The sequence below is a fragment of the Sebastes fasciatus genome, chromosome 7, assembly GCF_043250625.1.
Source record: "Sebastes fasciatus isolate fSebFas1 chromosome 7, fSebFas1.pri, whole genome shotgun sequence".
Lineage (NCBI taxonomy): Eukaryota > Metazoa > Chordata > Actinopteri > Perciformes > Sebastidae > Sebastes > Sebastes fasciatus.
This window is the reverse complement of record NC_133801.1, coordinates 14,702,317-14,722,869: the sequence shown is the minus strand read 5'-3', so window position 1 is coordinate 14,722,869 and position 20,553 is coordinate 14,702,317. Positions and strand designations below refer to the sequence as shown.

The 20,553-nt window shown below is 40.7% G+C and overlaps 1 protein-coding gene across 3 annotated transcripts in view; it reads left to right on the top strand.

The window, feature by feature from the left end:
• The window catches only part of pde2a (phosphodiesterase 2A), a 178,031-nt gene that overhangs the window by 120,802 nt on the left and 36,676 nt on the right, over positions 1 to 20,553 (top strand). Inside the window, exon 1 of one of the 3 annotated variants that reach the window (XM_074641807.1) lies at positions 5,706 to 5,747. The exons of the other annotated variants lie outside the window; for them this stretch is intronic. Coding sequence (XP_074497908.1) covers positions 5,721 to 5,747 — 27 coding nt within the window. The 5' untranslated portion in view covers positions 5,706 to 5,720. Of the gene's footprint in view, positions 1 to 5,705; positions 5,748 to 20,553 lie in introns of those variants that run through there. 3 annotated transcript variants of the gene reach the window in all.

Below are 20,553 nucleotides of genomic sequence, written 5' to 3'. Positions count from 1 at the left end.
CGCAGGGTGAAAACACAGACAGACGAACAAATCTTCACCTGCAGTCGGTTTAGAGTTGGTCTGCTAGTGTTTCATTGTACCAAGGAGCCAAAATCCACCCAAATCCACTAAATATTAAGTGCTAACCATTGAGCCACGGTGCTACTGACTTCTTAATTACTCGCTTGAAATAATCAGACTCACCCAGATGAGTGTGAGAACTATTTACAGTGGAAGCAATGCAGGCACACCTAATACACAATCCCCCTTAAGAATTCATCCGTATAAGTCTTTTTCACTATGAATCAATCTGTCTTCTGACATGTCACAGCCATTGTTTAATTATCTTAAGGCAACAAATTAGCTCGCTTAAATTAAAAGACTCATCTAGCCAGCTTGTAATTACTGTTTCTGGGCTTGTTCTTTAATATGTTCACGCTATCAGGGTTACAATTATTGTCCTGAATCATACTCTTTGCCAACTGAAACAATGCACCGTCGTGTGTTTCATCTAACCAAGAGTATACGTCGGTTGTTCCAGTGCCAGGAGTGCTGCTGTATAATGAGCAGCTGTAGTTCGGTGCATTTGTGGATTTACTTTCACATTTGTCTGTTTGCATTAGGACCGCAAAAGGGAATTAGATACTATTTTTAGGACGGGAAGTTATGTGAGATAGCTATAATCTATAGTTTTATAGAGACAATGTGAAAGGGGTTGCTCGTAGTGATGAATTTGCAGGGATTATCACCTGAATCTGCAGCCCTTCTCGACTTTACAGTAGGGCTGGGCAATATATCAATATCATGATATGAGACTAAATATTGTCATAGATTTTGGATATCGTAATATGGCATAAGTGTTGTCTTTTCCTGGTTTTAAAGGCTGCATTACAGCAAATTGATGTAATTTTCTGAACGAACCAGACTGTTCTAGCTGTTCTATTATATGCCTCTACACACAATGATGATTATTTATGGCCGAAAATATTGTGATATTTGATTTTCTCCATATTGCCCAGTTCTAATATAGAGAGCTTTATAGTGACTTTCAGCTCATTGTTTATCTGTCCGGCTGCAACTTTACTGTTTTGGTTCACTCTCACCACTCTGTGTGTCGTTTTGGCCTCAGCAGGCAACTGTTTTCAGCGAATGAGCTCTAAACACAGAGACCAGCTGGTGAACTAGTGGAGCATTTAGCAGCTAAAGAGACAGATATTTCCCTTAGGAGTTGGTGGAGACCAAAAACGGAGATAAAAGAGAGTGAGGCTGACAGAAACACAACTCCAAATGAATGATGATGTTGCTCCATAAATGTTGGATGTGAAAATAAGCATCTGTTTGCTAACACATACGCCATATCAACTTGTGTTCACAACTTCTGTCCGCTGCCCCCAAGTGGCTAAGAAAATCAGTTGATGCAGGTTTGCAAGATATTCAATTTATAATGATATAAAACTAAGAAAAGCAGCAAATCATTGCACTAAAGAAACTGGATCCAGTGTATATGCTGCCTCTCATCCAGTGCATGCAACTTTGAGCAAGATAAGTAGTTTGTAATGGATGTTAAAAGCAAAGAATGACAATCATTGCTAAAGATTATACTCTTTTTTTATCCTTAAAAAATGAGGTTTTGTAGTTCACAACCTGAGTGAAGTGTTGACTTTATCCACTGGTAAAAACGATGATAGTTGCATGTCAACACCTCAGTTTACTGCTGACCCATTCTCGCGCCTCTAACATGTTTACACCTAAACCCATCCACCTCTCAGTTATCAGTTTCTCTTTTCATCATAAGCTTTCATCCAGTAGGACACACGCACAAGCGTCCAGGAGCGTAGCAAAGATTTATGACTCCAATGAACAGGAAAGACCCCTTCGACCCCCCCATCCTTCCCGTGAACACTTCCCGTCAACAACTCAAACACACCTTCAGGCTCATCAGTTACTGGACCACAATCAAAGTTTGCACAGGTCAAGTTTCACCAAATGTCCCTGCTGCTTATTTCATTTTCATTTTCTCAGATACAATAGCAGTTTCTGCATCACATTTTTCAAAAATCATGTTTTTGGGGACTAACCCTGTTTGAAAACTAGAACAGTATGAAATGAATCTATGAAATATTTCTGAATACACACTTGAGGATCACAGTAGGCGCTTTATTTCAGAGACTTGAGGTACCCTCCCTCACCTTGGAGCTGTGTGCAGTCAGTACTCCACCACAGATTCAAATACACACACTGCTCAAGATGACCTAAGATTTTTCTTAAAGGCGAAGGACACAGAAGAGGAAACGAGGTTATGGGAAAGGAGAGGAGCGAGTACAGGCACATGAGATGACCCAGTAGAAGAAAAGAGAGAGAGGGAGACATGGAGGGAGAGAGGAAGACAGGGAAAGGTGAGCGAAATGTCAAGGAGACTTAGAGGTAACGTCAGGAGACAGAGGCATTGTGTTGCCCTGCTTAAATGTGTGTGTGCGTATGTGTGTGTTTGTTCCTGAACAGATAAACAGGGAAGCTCCCAGAGGGGAGTCCATCCTGGAATTTTTAACAGGAAATTTATTCTGCCCCTAAACAATGGCATAATGCACCCACACACACACACACACAAAAAGACAGAGTGCACGCACACACACACACACACACACACACACACACACAAAGCCTGAATCTCATTAAAAGTGCAATACAGTACAGCAAAATATTTAAACCAAATCACCTCGGACAATATGTGCTTGCTTATGTGTGTGTGTGTGTGTGTGTGTGTGTGTGTAGTATATGTGTGGTCTTTGCATCTAATATTTCCTGTTTTGCTCGTTATTCAGTCATTAAATCGTATTTGTGAGCTTGCACCTGTGCATATTTCCATTTGTGTGTGTGTGTGTGTTTGGGTTAACTAATCACGCAGTGTTTACAATTCAATTTAATTAATTTTCCTTTTTAATTTGCCGCATTCATGTGCAATACAGTGGCTGCCCCAGGTGTACACTTTGAAGCGGTATCTCGCATACACAAGAGCACACACAGCCTTTCACACAGTGACGTGTTAAACCAGAAGGCTGGAGTCGGGTGAAAGGCTCCGCGGTTAAAATAACAAGTGTGTGAACAAGTGAGCGTAGGGAATAGGCCTCTCTCTTTCCTGAGTTTCTGCGTGTGTGTGTGTGTGTGTGTGTGTGTGTGTAGGTATTCCTGACTTCCTGTTTCCAAAGAGGAAACACTCAGTGTTGACAATTAACCGAGCGAAAGACAGACATAGAGGGAGGGAATATTTACAGTTGCGTCTCAAATCTCCTGGTAGCCATTGTGAAGAGCTACAGGAGATTTGGCTGTGAGTAAAGTTGACCGTGTTAATCGCTGTATAGTTCAATGCATTATAATTCAGCAGTCTGATACGGTAGATTTGTTTCCAGATTTCTCCCCTGTGCAGAGAACAGTAATTTGTTTGGTTCCAGTTATTATCTAGCTGGCAGGTTAATGTGACCATACGTTGGCTCGGCTGCCTCTCAGATGTATTAATAGCAACACTGATGGCTTTGTGATTGGAAATATATGGCTATAGTTAAAAATATGACAAACAGAACTCCCAAAACAGCATAGGGATTAGCAGGGGTTTTTTTCAAATCCGCTGAGTGTTATATCACCTTTCATATTCATTACTCAGTTATTTCTAACAGCTGTTTTACATCTCCCACTATAAAGTTTAATGAGGGTTCAGAAGAGACTCTCTTACTTGTTGCCAACTGAATCCCCTGGGTGGCTCCTAATGGCTTTGAAGCCCTGCATGTCCCCGTGAGTGATGTGACATAACACAAATTCAGTGTGCAACAACTGAGACTTTCACATTTTCTGGCCCTGCAACTATTTTCAAACCTGATTGATTTCAGCAACCAGTTGCTGTGCAGATCCAGCTGGAGAAAACACAAAAGAGAAGCAGAGACAACAACAGCATGAACTTGAGAAGCTGACGTTGTGTAGCACCAAATATATAACAAGAATTATGCAAATTTGTTTTGGAAATTCAGCTGTAACACTTTGCTTTACAGGTGCCACACATTCCTATAATTTACTAGAAGGAAACAGAAGAAGAATTGATCATTTAATACTAATTACAGGGATCGTGGAGACAGTGTTCAATTGGTACACTTCCAGTTAAGCGTAACATCGAGTCTGTTAGTCAGGGCACAGCAGGTCAACCAAACATGCCAACATGTTAAATCTGGCTATAGGCAGGCACACAATCCAACATGTTATGAGTATACAGTTTCCCAAAATAAACAGCAAGTCCTGCAAATTAAATGACAAAATGCGTTGTTGGTCGACACCCTCTAGAATGACATACAGAAGTGTTTTCTGATCTGACGGCGCTATCAGCTGGACCACATCATTCATGCCTTCCAAAACTGTTATAAATCACTGTTAAGACATGAATATGCTTTATGATGTCAACGCTATACTGCGGTTTGGTTTAGGCACAAAAACAACTTGGTTAGGTTTAAGGAAAAATCATGGCTTGAGTTCAAATAGCATTGTTTGTACATTGTTGAGGTAAAGGCACAGTCACACGTGTGCAAATGCAGTCGAGTGACCATCGCCTGCCGAGGCGATTTTCGAGCTGAAAGTTCAACACCGCAAATGTTTTTTCGCCCTTAGCTCACATAGAATGGGAATGAACGGGAGGCCAATGTTAATTTTGCGCATGGTGGGCTGTGCCTTAAGGTAGCCTTGTCGCCATGGTTACAACAGACACGGGATAAGGAAACCATCAGCGATCACCCAAAGACCAATGTCTTGTTGACCCATCCATCCACCCTGACCTCTAGGGGTGGGGGAAAAAATCGATACAGCATTGTATCATGATAATTTGCTTGGCAATATTGTATTGATACACGGACGTCAAGTATCAATCTTTTATTATTAGGGCTGTTAATCGATTAAAATATTTCAGAGGTCGCAATATATCTTATCGCAATACTCAGCATATCGCAAAATGTTTAAAATCACAATAAGATCGTATCATGACTCAAGTATTGTGATAATATCGTATCATGGGGCCTCTGGTGATTCCCACCCCTACCGACCTCCTCCCTTTGTCTCTTCATATTGACGTCACCTTACTTCCTCCTTCTCTCCGGTCACAGTTACTGTTCGAGGGCTTTGTTACTTGAACATAAACATATGTCGTTTTGTTGGCACTTGCGACAACTGATGCTGTCATTGTTCTCGGGAGGAGAGTCTCAAATTGAACAATGAATTATTTACTTGGTTGTAAATGCAGCAATTCTTCCAATGAAATCCCTCTGGAAGATTTCTAACTGCTCATAAATTCAACACAACTAAGTGCCTCAAATATATGTCTTTGTCTTTATTTGATTGTTATTTACAGGAACCATATAAGAAATTATTAGGACATTACGAGCCGGTTAAATAAAGTGATTTCTGTGTAACAAACTATCAGTGGAGCCAGAGCCATTATCAAGTGCTGCATTGTCACATGGCAACTGTAATAGCTGTATCCATGGTGATTTGGTTGTCTAGTACGCAAGCAGTTTCCTAGGCAGCAACACTTGTTGCCTTATCTGAGCTTCTCTTAAAAATCCTTTTGGCAGAAGCCGACTGTTTAACTAATTACTTTACCTTTTAATAATGTCATATAGATAGATAGATAGATAGATAGATAGATAGATAGATAGATAGATAGATAGATAAACCTACTGGTGGATAGAAAAGAGTGAATAGAAAGTGAAATGCAGCCAAGACAATGGCGAGAGCAGGTGGGTGTCTGTTCCTGAACAGAAGAGTCAGATTAAAATAGAACAACAGCCATATGACGACAGTATGACTGTCAAACACCTGCAGTGGTGAAGCAGAAAGAGAGAGAGAGAGAGAGAGAGAGAGATAATGAGATGCGAGGGACAAATGGAGAAACAGACAGGTGACAAAGTGACAGAGGGAAAGGGGTGGGGGTGTAAAATGTGAATAGTGAGACGGTGCAAAACATTAACGAGAACAGAGCGACAAAGAGGGAGAGCGTGAATCAGATACAGATGAGCAAAAGGTGGAGGAAAAAAAGAAGGTGAGGATGAAGAATGGAGACCATTATTGTAGCCTCCCTGCCAGAGTTGGTGTGAATGAGAAAGAAGTGATGTGTTTCTCCTGTGCACTCCCATCATTCTCCCTCTTTTCCTGCCCTGTGCTTTGAATAGCTCCTTACAGCAGCAGCAGCGCTGCGGGAACGAGAGAAAGTAGAAGAGCTCAGGTATCATTGTCTCTAACAAAGGTGCTATCATGCACGACACATCTGTTGCATTTTCCCAAGGTAGTGTTTGAGCGGCCATGATATTTAGAGCAGCCCTGATTGGCAGTTGTTGACATTTAAGAGGAGGCCATTCCCTGATGACAATCAGAGCCATTTAAATTAGACAAGGTGCTTAGCATTTTACTGCATCCCCACTCAGTGTGCATCAGGAGCAGAACAGAGACCAGACTGGGATATTATTAAAAAGTAATATGTTATCAAAACAGTGATCAAAATCTGAACACTGACACTGTTAGATTCAGCGTGACTTACACGTCAGTATCGGTATCTCTGGTTGCATACTAACATGCTATTTGGTACGCTAAAACAGTATGTGAGATTTTTGAGTGTGTCCGAAACCTTAGTATGAAACCAATAGTACGTGAATTACATACTATATGACAGTATGCAATGCTGGATACTACAGCAGCATAAATATCCCACAATGCAATGCGGTAGTGGCGACAACGTTCATAACAGACGTTGACGGACAGCTCTGTAACATCACTAACGCTTCGATTTAACTGTAAGTATAAGATTTCACTTTGCTAGGCGTAATTTATATTTTAAATTAATTCAGACTTTGATTCTCACAAACCGTCGTTTTGGTCACATGAGGTTGGCGGCGATCGAGATGTTTTGGCTTCACTTTTAGGGAGCTGTCATGTCGTCCATCATTTTATACAGTCTATGGGCAGAACAGCGTATCATGTCACCCACGTGAGTATCCTAGAACAAAAGCAGAACATACTAACGAAATGGAGACCCATTCTTGAAACTATTCCTCTGTTGCGCTACAAGAGGTCAAACTCTGAATCTGAATTTGAATTTAAAAGCACCAACAAAGGCAAAGCAATGCAAATGTATTTGTATAGCACCTTTCAACAGCAAGGCAATTTAAAGTGCTTTACATAACACACAAATGCATCAAGACAAGAAACGTAAGGCGATTTAAAAATACACATCAATAGGATTTAAAAGGATTAAAACTAAGTAAAATAGAAGACTAAAGAATAAATCTAAATGCAGGTGTGTCAGGAAGCAAAACCTAATCCTGTGGTTAACCAATAGGCCTGTTTTGCATCACATACATCTTTTTGTGCATGCATTAGATCTGCATATTTTGCAGGTAAACCTGCATATAAAAGTGAAATTACAGAACCTAATACATTGTTATTTTCACCAAAATACCAATAAGAGGAAGTAGCTATCAGGTTTCATATAGACGAATTTCCCTAAATTAGATTCTAAATCTACTTCGCTCACTTTTTAAATTCTTCTTTAATTAAAAGGTAAGGTCGATGAGACTAGATGAGAGCAGCCGTCTGCTGTTGTCTCTGGAGATGCCAGAATAGCCTCAGACTGAGAGGAAAATTGGCAGCATTCATTACTGCCAGAATATTTCCGTCAAGTTTTATAGCATCAAATCAATGTTGTTGAATTGGTTATAGATGAGCCCGTCTGAAATTTGGCCACAGGCTTTCATTAAGGTAAGGAGCCTCAATGATAGAACAAAATAGGCGATATGAATGATTGATTTTTATCATAGGTCTGTGATATATTAGAGCACAGTACCCATAACGCACAGATTGGACTTAAACTGATCAAACGGCAGTAGAGACTCCTCACTGTGGTACAGTATCTGGGGTTGTTTCTTGTTTTTTCCTCGGAGCGATGTGTGAATTTCATCAGTGAGCAGTTTCCTGTCTTTATGGGATTGGGTTCCCCTGATTTAGTCTGTCAATTCCTACCTTTCTACTTTCTCTTTCTTCCAGGTCTGAACTTCTGTTTCTCACTCTTTCTGTCTATCATCCACTTCCCTCGAGTCACGCTGAGGAAATATTTATGAATTATGGGCTGCTGGCGTCTCAGTTTAATAGATTTCACTCAAAACCCTAGAAAAATAACTCTTCCTCTCACGCTCTCTCTCTTTCTTACACACACACACGCACACACACAGAGAGGTTGGTTAATTAAGCAGCAGCACCGTGATGCACCTGTTTCTCCTGTTCCTCACAGTGTTAGGTCAGCGTTGTCAGCGCCATGGCAGCATCACTTTATTGTTTTACACCTCCAGTGTACAGTCTTCTTCTGTGTGTGTGCGTGTTTATGAGAGAGAGAAAAAAAATAGTTCCCTTCCTTTTTCTCTGTGAGCGTCCATTGACTAATGCCTAGTTCATACTACACGACTTTAGCCCTGATTTTCCGATACCCGACAGTTTTTGGAGCTCCCCGACAAAAGCCCCAGATCAGAGGCAAATTGGCATTAGCTCGCTGCTCGCACATTGAAGCTCAAATGTTATGTGTGAACTGTCCAAAGACGCGAGTCAAGAGGCTTGCCGGCGCTCGCCGATGTCTCACAGACTCATTCCAGATATCTAGTATGCTAAATATCTGGACCTGTCGGGGACTCCGTCCACGAGCTACAGCCAATGAGAGCGCAAGACATGGGTTGAGGGGAAACCTGGAGAGGAGGGATCACCTGTAACAATAGGAACTTACTGTATGTGTTGCATTTGCAACACGGAGCAAAGTTGTTGTTGCACCTAAAGGAATAAATGTGGAAACCGGTGGAAACCATGGATGTATTAAGAGAACTGGATACAGTGTTGGAGGCGGGGCCCCGTTCATTCCAATGAAAGTTGCTCAGTGGAGCACGAAGCCAAAGTGGCTTGACTGGAAAAGTGCCCGGATCTACCAGCGATCTTCCGCATCCATTGGGCTCATGGAGCAGGCGCAGTCCGGACAGCAGGCGCAGAACGGACCGAGTGGAGTAAGGGTTTTGTTTTAATTGCAATGACATCTTCATGTGAAACTACTTTACAAAATATTCACAGTACAAAATGTATTGAACACATTAATTTGAGAATCAGATTTTAGATTAGCCAGATAGCTGAATACTAATATTATAAATTGGCCACATTAGACCGCGCGGTACTTGGGTACCGCTCGGCCAGCCCTCGCTCCAGCCTCGATCCCAGCCTCATTCATATGAACGGGGGAAGGGAAATAACTCTGGATTCGGCTATTAGTGCGTTTTACAACTGATTTAAATAAGGGCTATTAGAGTGTTCGTACTGGGAAATTGATTCACCTCAAAAAAAATTATCTGCTGAGTTACAGACGTCTCTTACCCAATGTAAGACTATGGGAAAAAGTCTTTTATGGCCCAAAGGCATCACGTGACGGACACGGAGGTTGTAGTACTTCCGTTTGGCCACTACGAAAATTGGGATCAACGACCGGCGCTCTTCAGGGGGCTTGGTGGAAACAGGCTATTTTGTAAACACATGTGCCAACAACAACATCAGTAATGTGTCTAGCATGTGGTATCACGTCATTTACCGTGTAGTTATCACGTGTGTTTTCGTGACAAAGCGTAGTTTGGAGACCAAATCTGTGACAGATCTTGTAGTGTGTGACCCCCTGTTGCTGGTCAGTCATGTAGCGTGAAAACCACAACAACTTAAAGACTCCTGATTATAAGACAGCAAGTTGTGTAGTGTGAACAGTACTGAGATCTGACGACTCTGAAAGTCGTGAAGTGTGAACTTAGATTTAGAAAAAATGTCATCAAACTATGTTGTGTCTGATTTCTCCGATATCACTGGGGCATCGTGTATATGTGTGTTTGTGTGTGTGTGTGTGTGTGTGTGTGTGTGTGTGTGTGTGTACTTACATGGCGGGGCCCTTCATCATGGCTTGGCTGTATTCTACAGTGCATGTGTCTCCAGTATGTTAGTGATGCTACTGGAGACCCAGCTCTGTTGGAATAACAACCAGGACCCACTGCAACGCTACCAGCCTCCCTCTGGCCATGGTGTGTGTGTGTGTGTGTGTGTGTGTGTGTGTGTGTGTGTGTGTGTGTGTGTGTGTGTGTGTGTGTGTGTGTGTGTGTGTGTGTGTGTGTGTGTGTGTGTGTGTGTGTGTGTGTGTATTTGTCCACTTTCCCTCCTCTCTCTCTGTAGCGACTGACAAACTGGCGAAAATCAATCCGCATCAGTAATTCACTTAACTCAAATGTTAAAGAGTGAAGAGCCGTTCCTTGCCGACTTAAACATTCACGGTTAAACACATAGCAGGTGAAGAAGTGAGCGTGCTAGTGATTTGCTGTAATACACCAAGGGGCTTGTTACAGCATGTTGTTCGTTGGTTTAACATAAAGATCTATAGGCATGAAGAAGGATGCCTTTAATCATGTGCAAGTGGGATGCCATTACCCTTCATCCTCTTGCTGTTAGATCAAGGTCGAACAGTAAAGCTCTTGAAACGCAGATTGACTTGATTCACAGAGTCAGACTGCTCTGTGAACAATGCAGCAGATAAGAAATTCGGGAGCTAGCCTAAAGGCTCCAATTAGCTCCTTAAACTAATCCTCCCAGCCGAGTCTTTAGCTAACCTCGGTCTTTATCTAATGTGGCCAATTTAGAATATTAGTATTCAGCAATCTGGCTAATCTAAAATCTGATTCTCAAATGAATGTGTTCAATACATTGTGCACAGTGAATATTTTGTAGAATAGTTACACATGAAGATGTCATTGCAATGAAAACAAAACCCTTACTCCAGAAGTTTTAATGTATGAATGCTTCATGTTTTAATCATAGACTGTTTATAAGAAGTGGACGTATAGTCACCGTGAGGTCACCCAATGGTTTGTGGACTGCCGTTTTGAAGCCTCGAGTTTACGGCTGCACAATTAATCCAAATCTTATCGAAGTCACAATATGGCCTACGGCAATTTTCAAATATCAGGAGGTGCAATATTTGTTAAAGGACCATTTAAAATTGAATATTGTGTTGCTGCAGAGATGTCCTGGCCTACACATCATATTCTACAGCCCTAAGAAAACATCTTTGTTTGGTACAGATCCTAACAAAAATCACACCATAATCATTTTAATATGTTTTTCAATGAAAATGAGAATAATGATCTAAAAATTATCATTCTCTCTAATATTGCAAATCATATCGCAATGATATTTTTTCAAAATCCTACTCGAGTTCAGCATTTTGGCCGTCACCATCTTGTTTTTTTGCAACCAGAAGTGACACAAGGGGGTGGAGCTGACATTTGTAGGGAACCAAAATATTACAATTAAATTTTATGAACTGCAAACGCACTATGAAAGGGTTAAAGTTGTAAGACGAACACGTAGACAACTCCCAGACCGGACAACACTGTGGTAGTGATCACAAGGTAGCCACGCCCTAAAGCATCCCCTGCTTTATGGTCTATTTGACTCTAAATGGGACCATAATTTACTAAATGAATATCATGCTGTATTGAAGAAGACTTGAAACTAGTGATTGAGACCATAAACTCATGTTTACAATGTTTACTGAGGTAATAAATCAAGTGAGAAGGAGTCATTTTCTCATAGACCTCTATACAATCAGACTTCTTTTTGCAACCCGAGGAGTCGCCCCCTGCTGGCTATTAGAAAGAATGCATGTTTAAGGCACTTCTGCATTGGCTTCACTTCTCAGACGCCTAGGTTGCACACTGGTTTTAACTCAATTTGAGTCTTACTCAGCCTCAGAGCTGAGGAGGGAATCAGCTGTGGAATATAACTCATATCATGTGCTTCCTATCTTCAACAATAATGAAATTCACCCACAGCTGACATCTGGTACAATGACTCAAAGAAAGTGTAAAAACTGTAGAATCTCTAACCAGGTTTTGAAGTACATACATACCAGTACATAAAAATTAAAGGCAGCTCTTATATGACCATGAATAATACGCAGGAACATTTTGATTGTGTCCACAGAGATGTCTTTTGAAAGTGTAATATCGACTTCGGTGATAGAAAACTTCAAAGGTGTTGTGTGTCCTTTAAAAAATATTTTTTTTTTTCATGTAGCTATATTAAAGTGGCTGCTTTTTATTGATGGTGGAGAGAGAGGATCAGTAGAAGAAAATGAATAGATTATTTACTTTGATGATGATTACAGTTTTGATCTTCCACAGATGGGAGTGCACAAGACAAAGAAATTGTGTTTGATTTTATTTATTTATTGGATTGTTGTGGCTAGTTCTCTAAGAACACAACCTCTAAGTCATGCATGTCACATCGGCTGATCAACATCAGATCCAAATAAACTGCAGGCACTGACCTTCTCTGGCAAGGCCATCTTAAGTTACCAAAAAACATCAGTTGTCATGGAGATGAACAAACCATCTCCATGACAACTGAGATCCATATTCTTGATATGTCTGCAAAGTCGCAGCCTCAACCAATAGCAAAGATGTGCGTGTGGTTGACCCCACTTGGCACTACGTTCAGCACAAATATTGTGGCGATCGCCTGCATTCGCGCCTATCCAGCTGTTTTAATTCAAATTTATTTTATTTTATTTTCCTTGTGTTGATTTTTTTTTAATCATAAGCACTTTGTGTTGCATTTTTGTACATGAATTGGGCTATATAAATACTTTATTATTATTATTATTATTATTCCAGATGATGTGCTCCTCAGGGCCTCAAATCTGCTTCCTGCTGAATGTTTCACACACCGCTGCTGGCTTCATATAGTATGCCCCTCAGAGAGCAGATCCTGCACCACCAAATACAACTGTACAACTATTGTGCAATTATACTTTCACCATCAGCAAGCAAAAATACAGCAAACATGAGAACTGACTAGCACAGCTGGGTTAAATACCTGCGGGAAATCATCTTGTTTTATTCAGCTTGAAATCATACAGCACATAACAATTTTTACAAATCAGGCAGTAACATGAAAGTTGTCTCTCATATAGAAGTACAACTCCAGATAATATAGTACGCACTGTATTATTCTATGTGCCAAAAAAAATCCCTGCTCTCCACCAGGCAGCCAGGCTGAAATAAACCTTAGAAAGAATGTGCAAATATTATCTGGCCTAGTTCTGCTCAATAGGAAATTATCTCGGCATTACACAGAGCTGATTTGGCTTCATCCTGCGAGCTACTGCTCTGTCCAATGTAGACTTAATTAAGATTTTTAGTGAGTTGTCCTCCTGGAGTTATGCTCCAAATGTCTGCCTCCCTCTGATTTATGACTGCTGTAGTTCAGGGAAAAGATTGAATGAGCGAGTAACATTTTGACCCGTACTTTTTTGTCCTTACCTACATTTATTAGCAGGTCGGCATTTTCTTGTTCAACAGTCAAGTCCTTTTTCTCTCCTCTCCTCTTTCTCATTTCCATACCATTATACATGTGTGCTGACCACTATGTTCTTGGCTTTTTACACATCTGCAAAGCAGCTTCACAGAGATGTTTAAGGCTTGAGTGCCCTCCTGAAGAGCAAATTGCGCGTAGCTCTTGCAGGAGTAGGGTACACACTTCAGACACAGTTTTACTCTTTCCTTACAGTTGAAAACCTGCAGTAAACACAAATAAAAGTAGAAGGTAAGATAGAGGATAAAGACAATATATTGAGACTGAGACCAACCCGCCAGAGCGATAATAGTACAGATAATAGGTACAAGGCCTGAACGAAGTAATCAAAGGCTAACTGAAAGTTAAGGTGAAAAGATAAGAAAGAGTTTAACCACGTGAGAGCCAGGCCAGAGACGCCAAATTGATTTTCCAGTCAGTCTAGGAGTATACAGTGATCTATGGTGTCAAAGCTGCACTGAGATCCAGTAATAGAAGCAGTGAGATGGAATCCGAATCCATAGGAAGCAGAAGATCATTACTATAGCAGTCTTAAAGCTATAGTGGGGACATTTGCTCCTCTAATCAGAAGGTTAATGGTGGTGGAAGGTCGGTGGGCCGCTGCAGCCTACATGTTGAAGTGTCCTTGGGCAAGATACTGAACCCCAAATGTTTATCGCTCCTGATGAGCAGGTGGCACCTTATATATATATACCAGTGTATGAATGTGTGTGAATGGGTGAATGCTGCTTGTGTTGTAAAGCGTTTTGAATGGTCGCTAATAGGACCAGAAATTTAGTAGTCGATACCAAAACCAGTGAAATTCCATGATTCTCGATACCCAATTCGATTCCACGGTAAAAAATTTAAGTTAAACAATAAATTTCCATGTATTTCAACATACACATTGTTTGCATACTGGTGTTTGTTAGGAAGTTAAACAGCTCATAATTCCCTCTCTATTATTTATTTTATATTGCTGTGAAACATCTCCTTGAAACAACTGGATTTATTCAAGTTTCTCACCAAAAACTACATTTTACAAGATTACATTTGAACACATCGCAATAGCGTCAGAATTTACCTTCGCTCAATACTCCTTTTTCTGAATAGAGCCTGAACGCATCATAATGTAAATCAGTGGCACCTCCCGTGTTGAAACTGGCAGGACAAGAGCTAGTTAACATTAGCTGTAAGCGGCACAGTCCTGCACGAAGCGAACAGCTAACGTTAACTAACTCTCATCCTGCCAATTTCAATGCAGATTTGTTGTTTGCATTGTAGCATCATCAGGGAAATAAATAGGGTGTGTCCCCTGGATGAGTTGATTGTGAGTTCACTGCTTCCCAAACACATTTCCTATCAGCTCCGGCACAACGGGGCACCGTTAGCCTCGAGCCCTGACTAGAATAATGAGTTCCCTCGTGTTTTCAGAATTTTCGCATCGACTTGGTACCGCAGTATCGGTTCTTGTGACATCTGCTAAGACTAGAAAAGTGCTATATAAATGCAGTCTATTTACCATTTACCATAAATGAATATTCAGCATTGCAGGCCAGCACCTGTTTAAACAACGTTTCAAGAGTGAGTCTCAAAAGTTTAAGATTATCAGGGATTCGGGCCAGATGGAGTAGCACAAGGTCTGCTGCCCCGGACAAAGCAATTCATAGCTGATTGTGTGCAAGAGCCTCAAGTCTTACTATCAAGTTTGGAGGTTAAATTGAATTGGTATCGTCAGGTTGGGAGGCTTCATTAAATGGTAAGAAGAAAACATTTGGTTTCAGCCATGTTTCATTTAAACCAGTCATATCCAGACCATGCTTAAGAATCAAATCATTTACCAGTAAGGCTTTGGTAGACAATGATCTGATATTTAGAAAAAAAGAGTTTGAGGGTTTTGTTGGGGCTGCAGCTTTGAGTAATAGGGCAAGAGCAACCAGTAGAAGTATTAATTGGTTGGATAAAATCATGATTACCTTAGATATGTTGTTATGTAAGACATATTCAGGTGCTTTGTGGGACATGTCACAGTGGTAGGGATGATGATTAGATTTTGGTGATTCACACATTCAGGGAAAGAGAACTTGTGAGTCATACGACCGGGGAGAGAGAGACAGTCTCAATCAGTCTGATAACCTAAATATCACATGAAAATTACAGTTTTATATGAGCAGCGTGATGTGCAAAATGTCAGATGGTAAACAGAAGAGCCTAAGGAAAATGTGTTTCCATGTGTCTGATAAAGATAAAGAGAGAGAGGAACCTGTGTTTAGTTATGCTGATCACAGGTGCCCTTCATAATGTCAGAGCGCTCCGAGTGATTAGAAAGGCTGCAGATAAAGACAACAGAAGAAGACGATAGCCTGATGCAAGGAGGAGTGGGGGAGGAACAAGAGGAGAACATATAGGGGTTCAGGTAGAAAGGTGCAGGGAGGAAATGGAAGAGAGATGGGATGAAGTGGAAGGGGTTAAACGATAGGAAAAGAGGACTCACCGCCAACAAAAGCCCATAATTCCCAGCATATGTTAGTGTGACATTTACAGAGACGTAATGTAACAGAGTGCATCGCTGTAACAAATTATGAATGAATCTATGAGTACTTCTATAATTTAATAAATATAATTAATTGAAAACAATAGATATACACCATTATCATAATGGCCCTCCACATTGTCCTGTCATGCTTTGTTTCTATCTCCATCGTCAGTGGGAGATTTGACGTCTCCCCTATTAAAACTATAACCTGTTATGGTATTTTTCAACTCAATTCAGATAAAAGCTTTGTCCAAATCGACATAAATTGAAGTGGCATTAGAGGAAAACAAACTGCGTTAGTGTAATCAAATCACGTCGCTGTTTAGAGGCAGTCATGCTTCAGTTTTGTACTAATTAAAGGATTACGTTGTCCTCTATTTAATTCTTCTTGCTTGGGAGGTTGAGTGACCCTTAAAAATCCCCATTGGATGAGCTCTAAAAGTACCGTGTTCAATTAAAAAACAAAGATTTACTTTTCAGTTCCCCAAAAACATTTTCGAGACATTACGTGACTTTTTTTTTTCAATTCAATTCAATTCAAACCTTTATTTAATCAGGTAAGTCCCAATGATCTTATCATTACCTAATTTTCAAGAGACCTGAGTACATAAGTGTATCAATAGAACACAGACCATTTAAAAATATACAATATCAATTGTGATAATCACAATAATATGATATAATAAATAGGGCTGTCAAAGTTAACATGATAATAACACATCAACACAAATTTGTTTTAATGCCATTCATTTCTTTAACACGTTAACGCAATCGATCTTTCGGAGGTTGAAGCGGGCTCAGTTTTAAAGCTAGAGTGAAGATACTGGCATCATATCAAACTAGAAAAACCTAAGGAATCCATCGGTACCAACCATGTCATAGCTTGTCGGGAACAAGGTTAAATAACGCTCAAAACTTGCGCTAAATTCTGGCGAGGAAAACTATTATGGTCATTTTCAAAGGGGTCCCTTGACCTCTGACCTCAAGATATGTGAATGAAAATGGGTTCTATGGGTACCCACGAGTCTCCCCTTTACAGACATGCCCACTTTATGGTAATCACATGCAGTTTAGGGCAAGTCATAGTCAAGTCAGCACATTGACACACTGACAGCTGTTGTTGCCTGTTGGGCTGCAGTTTGCCATGTTATGATCTGAGCATATTTGTTTATAAGTGCAGTACCTGTGAGGGTTTCTGGACAATATTTGTCATTGTTTGTGTTGTTAATTGATTTCCAATGATAAATATATATACATACATTTGCATAAAGCAATCATATTTGTCCAATCCCATGTTGATAAGAGTATTAAATACTTGACAAATCTCCCTTTAAGGTACATTTTGAACAGATAAATGTGCGAATAATCACGATTAATCATGGACAATCATGCGATAAATCGCGATTCAATATTTTAATCAATTGACAGCCCTAATAATAACATCTAAATAATAAAGGTAATATAATACAACAATGGTCAATTAAACAAGTTAAAAAAAAATCTGCTAAAATAATTTAGGATTTTGACTAGATTTCTGAAAATGGTAAACAAAAAAACAAAAAAAATCGAATTAATAAATTTAAAGTGAAATTTCATTAAGCAAAAATAGAAAAAAAGGTTTCAATAAACGCTAGAGCTGTGATTACGTTACAAGCTAAAACAAAAAATTCATGCATGTGTGTCAGTGTGTGTCGCGTGGAGAAGCAGGTAAATTAATACAACAGATGGTTTGAGGTTTATGGCAAGAAATGATTGTGAAAGGTCATAAGACAGAGTTTGACATTTACCAAGGCATACATCTTATTACTAGTAATACACACACACACACACACACACACACAGACACAAAGGATGGTTTCAGCGTCAATCCTCGACGAGTTCTTGACAGCAGAGCGGGGAGGATGGGAGCCAGAGACATTCGTTGTTTGTCTGCTGTTCAGATCTACTTTCGATCAAACATTACTTATCGGGATTTGCGCGAGCATTTCAAGATCCAGCAGCTTAAGATGCAACACACTTTTAAATTACACACACACACACACACACACACTACACATGGTTTGGCAGAGCTCCAACTTCATTACAACAGCACTCTGCAGCCTGATTGAGTGATCAAAACTAATCGCATTTAATCATATCTAATCATATGTAATAACCAACACTGAGTGCTCAGGCATGACGTGACTCAACACTCTCTCTCCCTTTTCCTCTCTTCTTCCTCACCCCCTCCTTGACACTCCTCCACCGCCCACTAACGACTCACTCCCTTGTTTTCCATGTTTACTCTGAGAAATGGGTAGAGAGAGGGTGTCAAAAAGAGGAGAAAAATAAAAAATAAAAGATGGGCACCCTCAGTAGAACATGGAGTCCCCAGCAGACGCAGCTCGCAGTACCTCTGTGGTATCGTACGCCTGAGGAGGGAACAAGATCTTCCTAATGGCTCGGCTGTGTGACTGACAGCTTTGTCAGAACAACTGACAGAGGATGATCTGGCAGTCACAGGCAATATTTTCAACATCGACTTCTTCTTTCCAATTTACATTCAGTATGCAGTTTTAAAAGCTGCTGTTTTAAGCCTCTGCAGTGTTTTTCTACGCTTTGATCAGATTTTGAAGTCCCGCTAAGATTCTCTCTTTAGACTGCTGTTACATGTAATAATAATGCCGTGTGATAAGTGGAACTGGTAGGGATTCAAATAGACTGCACGCAGAGTGTGAATATTCCTGAATTTCTAGCCGTCACATGGGATGTTACGAGCGCTCATCTGATGAAGTTGTGGTTGTGAGAGGCTCTCTGTATGCTGTATATTTGTGGAAGGTGAAAACGTACAGTAAAAAAAAAAAACTTGAAGCACAAACTCAATCTTGCATGACCTTAAGATAAAAGCTCCCCTGTTATCTCAGATCAGCTCTCCTGGTTTCCTATTGCTCTGCTTCTGTTTCCAAACCTCATCTTTATTAAAGTAGAAAGTTGCTTTGAGAGGACCAAAAAGAGAAAACAAACTGCTCTCACCTTGCAGTTATATTGACCCTTTTAAGGTGTTAGTATGCTGCAAACAAAGTGCTTGTCCGACAGCATCTGAAACACCTCTTTGACATCGGAATTGGGAGGCTTGTTTTTCAATTGAACAAGAATGGCTACTTCTCCCTCAAGCTCTCTTTTTTGTAACAATTTCACACAACTACTTCATCATGCAACATCATGACTTTCCATTATCTCCATCTGTACGATTCATCGCGCCTCACCCCTTCTTTTAGGCTGCATTCACACAAGATCCGGCGGTGCGGTAAAAAGTAGAAACAGAATCAGCTTTTGGAGAAATGCAGCCCGATGTCACGCTGCGGTGGTCAATCATGTAACCGGTGATCCCGAGCTGTACAACCCAGCCATGAGGGAACAAAAGACATTAATGTTCGTGCAGTCAACGGGCCGATAACCGCATAACCCTGCGGCAAATCACCACAACGCCGGATCTGGTGTTAATGCAGACTTATGGTTCGTGTCCACAGAGGCGTTTTTGGACACGAGGGATCGCGTTGCTCTCAGCATTGGACGCTTGATGGGCTGCCACTGGGCAATAGGAATCTGATTGGGCAAACGCTTTCACTCATGGGCTGCTGCTCCCGGCTTTCAAACCAGAACCAACATGGTGGCTCATTTGGAAACCTTTTTCTCGTATATTACAAAAATAGTTCACGAAATGTGTTTCTGAAAACACTTTAGGCGAGAAATAAGCCTGTCTTAATTTTAGATCGGCAACGGTTATAGTTTAAGAGTTTTTTGTGAGTTTCCGGAGGCGGCGAGTAACGACGGACACCCTTGATTTGCATAAAGTAGCCCTCAGACCTCAACTTTATGCAATTGACGAGCGGGCAACGTGATGGTCTGTCTCTCGAAACGCTACGCTACCAGCATGCATTGCACGGCTGCTTACACTGACAATAATTTGGAAGTGTGGAAATGTAGGATCCTGTGGACACCATCAAACTACCAGCTTTTTGCCCCGCCTTTAAGTGTAGCCTCTTGGAACAGCTATGAACACTCTTGCCTTTATGTGGTTGGACAACACTTTATACAGATTACTGTAGTTTGTTTCAAGCATACTCTGGCCTTTACTTTGAAGGGGAGTCACTTCCTTCTGGTTTGTTTCAGCTGTGATGAGAAGGGATCAGATGCGACTTCATGCTCGTCTGTCTTTATGAATTCGTGCGTGTTGTGAATTTTGCTCAAAGTCGAAAGAGATAAAAAAAAAATAGATCAGACCGATCAGAAGCAGACTGTAATTAAGATAACCACCACTCTCCTCCAAAGTTAAGTGCTTCCAAGTCTTCAAAGAACGCAGCAATGAGAAGAAAGTAAATATCTGTTATGTAATTTATGAACCATGAGTTCTTTTTGCTGCCATTTCATTTCATGAATAATCAACCGCTTCTTGCCAAGTGCTTGGTTTCTACAGTGCCAAAATGAAACAAATGCATCGAGTGTCCCGAGGAGCAAAACGAACTTCACAGTAATCCCTGACGATGTTTGAGTTGAGTTCATTTTCTAGTACCTCACTTGTGCCTCCAACAAGCACAGATTGCTATGCGTTACAGAGTGTG